The sequence below is a fragment of the Cebus imitator genome, unplaced genomic scaffold (assembly GCF_001604975.1).
Source record: "Cebus imitator isolate Cc_AM_T3 unplaced genomic scaffold, Cebus_imitator-1.0 Scaffold375, whole genome shotgun sequence".
NCBI classification, from domain to species: Eukaryota; Metazoa; Chordata; class Mammalia; order Primates; family Cebidae; genus Cebus; species Cebus imitator.
This window is the reverse complement of record NW_016107690.1, coordinates 924189-930178: the sequence shown is the minus strand read 5'-3', so window position 1 is coordinate 930178 and position 5990 is coordinate 924189. Positions and strand designations below refer to the sequence as shown.

General features: G+C 61.5%; 1 protein-coding gene across 3 annotated transcripts in view; it reads left to right on the top strand.

The window, feature by feature from the left end:
• The first annotated feature begins 728 nt into the window (after positions 1-728).
• NFIC (nuclear factor I C) overlaps positions 729-5990 on the top strand; it is a 101253-nt gene continuing 95991 nt past the window's right edge. For all 3 annotated transcript variants that reach the window (XM_017507437.2, XM_017507435.2, XM_017507433.2), the window contains exon 1: positions 729-843. In XM_017507437.2, the coding sequence (XP_017362926.1) occupies positions 841-843 (3 nt within the window). In that variant the 5' untranslated portion in view covers positions 729-840. The remainder of the gene's footprint in view (positions 844-5990) is intronic.

Below are 5990 nucleotides of genomic sequence, written 5' to 3'. Positions count from 1 at the left end.
GTGTCGGAGTCTCTGTCTGTGTCCCTGTCCGTCCCGTCTCCCTGCCGTGCGTGTGTGTAGCCGCGTGTCCTCGGACACCTGCAGTCACCAGCCAGGGCGGCTGGGGGAGGGGTCCCGGGGTTGGCGCGTGGGTCCCCCTGAGGTCTGAGTGTCTTTATGGGGCTGTGCAATCTCGGGGTGCCAGCCCCACAGGCTGTGAGTGTGCGTCTGTGTTGGCCTCCTGCAGAAGGCGTGTGTCCCAGACGCCCCACCGGCTTCGAGCGTGGGTCCCCGTGTGCCCAGCGGACACCCACGGGCCGTGTGTCCGTCCCACGCTGCAGGCGCCGCGCGTGGGGCTCTCTGCGCGGGTCCGTGTGCGGCGTGTGTGTGTCCGTGGCGGAGTCGAGGAGGCCCGGCCCGCCGGTGTCCCTGAGTCGCCTGCGCGCGTGTGTGTGAGTGCGCGTGTGTGTGCGCGCGCGCCGCGGAGAAGGTGGATCCGCTCGCTCCGCAGCCAGCCCGGCTGGGGCCCCGCGACCTGCAGCCGCCACCGCTGCTGCCGCTCCCCGGGCCTCCCCTCGCCCGGGCCGGGCCGGGGATGGAGCCGCAGTCGGAGCAGCCGCAGCCGGAACCGCGGCGCGGAGCAGCCTGAGGCGCGGGCGGCGCGCGGGACCGGGGGGAGGGCGGGCCGAGGGGAGGGTCCTGCGGGCCGGGGGGGCGGGCGCGGCGCGCCCCCTCCCTGGCGCGCTCGCTCCCTCCCCCGCGCGCCCTCCCTCGCCGCCTCCTCCCGCCTGCGGCCCCCCCTCGCCGGGGACCGAGCGCGCTCGCTCCGGCGCCGGCCTCGCCTCCTCCTCGCCCAGCGCCATGGTACGTCGCCGCACCCACTTTCGTTTTCGCCCGGGGACTTTTTGGGGTGGTGCGTGGGCTCCGGGCGAAAGTTGCAAGGTCTGGGGGGGCAGGGGGCGGGGGCCGCCCGGAGGAGGGGCTCGAGGCGCGGACCCCCACCTCCAGTCGCCGCGGGACCCCTACCCACGATCCCCCCCCACCCCGGCTGGGGGCGGAGCTGGCGCGCGGGGCGCAGCGGGAGACCCCAAGTGGGGGGCCCTTCGCGGGCACCTCGGAGTTGGCGGGGAGGGCGGGGCTCCCCGGAGAAGGCCCCCCCCACCCCAGCCCGGGCCCCCGCCCCCTCCCCGGCCAGACCCCAGTCGGGAGGGCGCGGCCCTGGGCGCACGACCCCCGTGTGCGCAGCCCGTGGGGGACCCGGGCCAGGGAGGGGGCGCACTGCAGGGCGGCGCGGGGCGGGGGTTACGGCGGCCCCCGCGGGGTGCTCCGGCCCGGGCGAGCACGGCGCGCCAGCTAGCGGAAAATGGCCGCTGCGGAGAGGGGCGGAGAGCGAGCCGCGGCCGCCGCCGGGCGCCTTGAACTTGGAGCCGGGCGGGCGGCCTCGCTCGGCGCCGCGCAGGAGCAGCCGCCCAGCCTGCCCTCGCACCGCCCCCGCCCGGTACCTCCGCAGACCCCGGCCCTTAAACCGCACGCGCTGCGGGCTCCCCAGCTGGGAGGGATCCCCAGGTCTCGGTCAGGCGCGCCCCAGGCCCGGGAGCGGCGGCGGTGGCTGCACTTGGGGTTCCGGTGTCCGGTCGGCTGGCGTCAGGGTCGTGCGCACCTCAAGGGACGCATGGGGGCCCCTGCGCTCCGGAACGGGCCGGCGCTGGCGTCTGGGGGAGCGTGCAGGGTGCGCGCGGCGGGGTGGTCGCGTACCTGCCGTGGGGCCGCGGGTCCTGGCGCGCCGGCTCCTCCGCTTTCTGTGTCCGCGTGTGTCTGCACATCCACGTGCTGCCGTGTGTTGTGTTGTGAGCGCGGTCCGCGTTGTGCGGCTGCGGGACACTCCTGTGTCTCTGAATAACTCTGCGACTGTGCCGCGCGTCCCTGCTGGGCGGTGTTGTGAAACTGTGGCTGCGCTGCGTGTCCGCGGGGCCGCGTGTCCCTGGGTGACCGTGGGGTGTCCCCTTGTGGGTGTGTGGCGCTGTGTGGGGGGTCGTCCGCGAGCGGGGAACTGTCGAGTGTCCCAGGGGAGAGTTGGGGGCTGCTCGCTGTCTGCGAGGGACTGGCCCTGACCGACCTGGGGAGGGGTCTGCCGTCCACTCCCAGCCTGGCCTCCCCGAGTTCCTTTTTCTCCTGTAGCTGGGGGCTGCCTGGTCGGCGGGGGAGAGCGGGGAGAGCGCTCCCAACACCTTTTAAAACCTCTGTCCCTTTACCTCCCCCTCCTTCCCATCCACTTCCCCCAGCCTTCAGGTCCCCCATCCGCGTGGCCCGAGGGGGTCCTGGCTGGAGATTCGGGCGCGAGGTGGCGCCGGGACGCGATCACTCGCCGCGCAGACATCGCTCACCAGGGGTTGCGCTTGCGCTTGCGCGGGGACCTGCCCCGAGTGGGGCGGGTTGGCGGGGGTTCCCCCCTCCCTGCGCGGCCGTGGAAGTGCAGGGACTGCGACGGGCCCGGGGGAAGGCTAAGGAGACCCCTCTTATTTCGTGCTGGGGAGAGCCCAGGGGCGCGCAGTCCCGCCTCCAGCACTTGCCCCCAGTAGACCAGAGGCCACGGGCACAGAGAGTTGTTTTCTCACCTCCAGGGGAATCCCCGCCGCTCCCCACCCCCACCCCACCCTCAGTGCGTTTGATATGATTTTCTAAATATAAAATCCCAAGGCCAGGCTGGGCTCTCTGGCTTTCTTCCTGACATTCCATTATGGGGGGCTATTTGGGATTTCAAGAAGGAGGGAAAACCCGGCTCACTGACACAGAGACCTCCCCCCACAACACTCAAGGTCACGCTCGGGTTGTCCCCATCCCCCACACCCACTCCCAGCCTCAGACTCACCACGCTCTCCCTCTGCTCTCCCGGACGGTGGGGCGCCCTGGCCTTCAACAAACACCATGCCCCTCAGTCCCTATTTTCGGTCTGTACACAGCCGGACACGTGCATGCAGTCAGAATTACGCACGCACACACCCACGACACTCTCAGGGTGCCTGGGTCTGCATGACTCTGCACACACAACCACACACAGGCTCACATGGACACACAGGCCTGTGTAGAGACAGATGCCACACAGACAGGAGTGCACAGGCACACACGGACACAACACCGCACTTGAGCGGGGGAGACACCCTCTTCTCGTTCCCTATCCGCACCGCGTTTCTGCAAGGCCAAGAACCCAGGCCCCGCCGAGCTGGTGCGGGAGGAGCAGGGAGATGGCGTGTTTTGTGTCCTTGTGATGGTTCGTATGTGACTCCGCATGTGCCTGCGTGGGAATACCATGAGGGTTCCACGTGTGTGTGTGTGTGTGTGTGTGTGTGTGTGTGTGTGAAGAGTGTGTGGTTCCGTGTGGAGTGTGTGTGATTTCGGACGAGTGTCCACATGTTTGTGGTTGTGTCTGCACCTGTGTGGGGGCAGCCTGCTTGTAAAGAAGCATCCTGTGGGGAGTTGGGAGGGTGTTGTGTTTGTGACTGTGTGTGTGCCATGTGTGGGTCTGTGTGCTTATGTGTGTCTCTGCTCGCCCCTCTTTGAGGAGGTCTTTGAGGTCAGGTGTGGGGAAGGCTGTGATGTAAAGCGTCTGTTTTGGTGCGAGTCTGTGCGTGTGTGTGTGTGTCTGTGTGTAGCTGGGTGTGTGGTGTGGGGTCTGTGTCTGCAGCTGTTTGAGTCAGCATGATGTGTGTGTGTCTGTGGGTTGTAGTGTGTGCTATATGTGTCTCTGTCTGGTGTGTTTGTCTTTTATCTGTACCAGCCTCAATGGCCTATTAACTTGGCCTCACTTGACCTTCACAGCTCTTCCTACAGCCTCAGTTTCTCATCTGTAAAATGGGACCACATGGGAGCCTTGCAGGGTTCATGGGGAGCTGGCGTTGTGAGCCCCTGGCTGGGCAGGCGCGGGCAGGGGCAGGGTGGAGGGGAGGATGCTGAGTTCTGACTGCACTGCTGCGTAATCATTTGCCTGCAAGATTGTGTCCTTTATTCTCTGGGTGTGGTGGCTGTGGCCTTAACCTGAGGGCCGGGGGGTTTCTATCTACCCTGCCTCAGCTGCTCTGTGAATTGCATTCAACTTTTTAAAAGTTTGCTTTTAATTACTGAAGCCGTTAGTGATCATATGAAAAAGATGCAGATGTATCCAGAGGAAGAAAATGCAACCTTTCTCCTCACCCCCATTCCTGGGTGGAACTGCACTGGGCAGTGTTACCATCTATAGTTGAAACATTTGCGGGAGTGAAATACACACTTTTTTTTTAAATTGTTAACAAATATTTGATATTTTCTCACACATTGTTTTTTTTGAGACGGAGTTTTGCTCTTGTTACCCAGGCTGCAGTGCAATGGTGCCATCTCGGCTCACCGCAACCTCCGCCTCCTGGGTTCAAGCGATTCTCCTGCCTCAGCCTCCCGAGTAGCTGGGATTACAGGCATGCACCACCATGCCCGGCTAATTTTTTTTTTTCTTTCTTTCTTTTTTTTTTTTTTTTAGTAGAGACGGAGTTTCTCCTTGTTAGTCAGGCTGGTCTCGAACTCCCTAACTCAAGTGATCTGCCGGCCTCAGCTTCCCAAAGTGCAGAGATTACAGGTGTGAGCCACTGTACCCCGCCAAGAAATACACATTCTTATACAGGATACATGTGTGTATTTGTATATTTCCATAACGGATGTACTTGTGGAAATATCTATTTCCATGAAGAAGATATATATATATATATATATATATATATATATATATATATATATGTATATATTGAGAGTTGGGGGGAAAAGAGAGAGTCTGGCTCTGTCGCCCAGGCTGGATCCTGGCTCACTGCAACCTCCGCCCCCCGGGTTCAAGTGATTCTCCAGTCTCAGCCTCCTGAGTAGCTAAGACTACAGGCACCCACCATGATGCCAGGATAGTTTTTGTGTTTTTCGTAGAGACAGGGTTTCACCATGTGGACCAGGCTAGTTTCAAACCCCTGACCTCAAGTGATCCACCTGCCTTGGCCTCCCAAAATGCTGGGATTACAGGCATGAGCCACCACACCTGACCGTGGATACTGTGTATATTTTTATAAATACATGTGTAGCCTTTAAAACCCGAAATGAGATCTGGAGTTTCCTTACTGGGTCTACAGCAGTGAGTGGGGTCTCAACCGGGGGTGATTCTGCCCTAGGGGACACTTAGCCACGTCTAAGGACATTTGTGGTTGTCACGACTGGGGGGTGCTCCTGGCATGGAGAGGGTGCAGGCCAGGGACGCTGCTCAGCACCCTGCAGTGCCCAGGACAGCCCCAACCCAGAGAGCGCGATCCAGCCCAAATGTCCACAGTGCCAAGGGGGAGACCCTGGTCTACAACTTCTTGCCCCCCCCAACTTGTCTCTTGGGGACATCACCAGTTGGGAGCTGCTGGTTGTATTCAGTTGCACAGTATTCTGGCCGGTGCCAAGATTACTAAACCGGTCCCCCACAGGTGGACATGGCTGCTTCCAAATTGTGGGCATCAGTGTTCTAGGTGGCAGTCAACACTGTTGTGCTCTTGTATCTGGGACAGTTACGGAGATGCCGAAGACTGAATTAACTGTAGAGAGAGTGCTTTTTTTTTTTTTTTTTTTTAAGCAAATGAGCCAGATTGTGCTGGAAAGTGCTAGGAGCTAAATCATGCACCCATCTTCCAGGCCCTCCACACACAGGTCCAAATCCACCAATTGCTTTTTAAAGAAACTAGTGTGGCTGGGCGCAGTGGCTCACGCCTGTCATCCCAGCACTTCGGGAGGCCGAAATACACACCCGCCTCTACTGGTTGAGACCAGCCTGCCCAACACAGAGAAACCCTGTCTCTACTAAAAATACAAAATTAGCCGGGCGTGGTGGTGCATGCATGTAATCCCAGCTACTTGGGAGGCGGAGGCAGGAGAATTGCTTGAACCTGGGAGGCGGAGGTTGCGGTGAGCTGAGATCGCGCCATCACACTGTATCCTGGGCAATAAGAGTGAAACTCTGTCTTAAA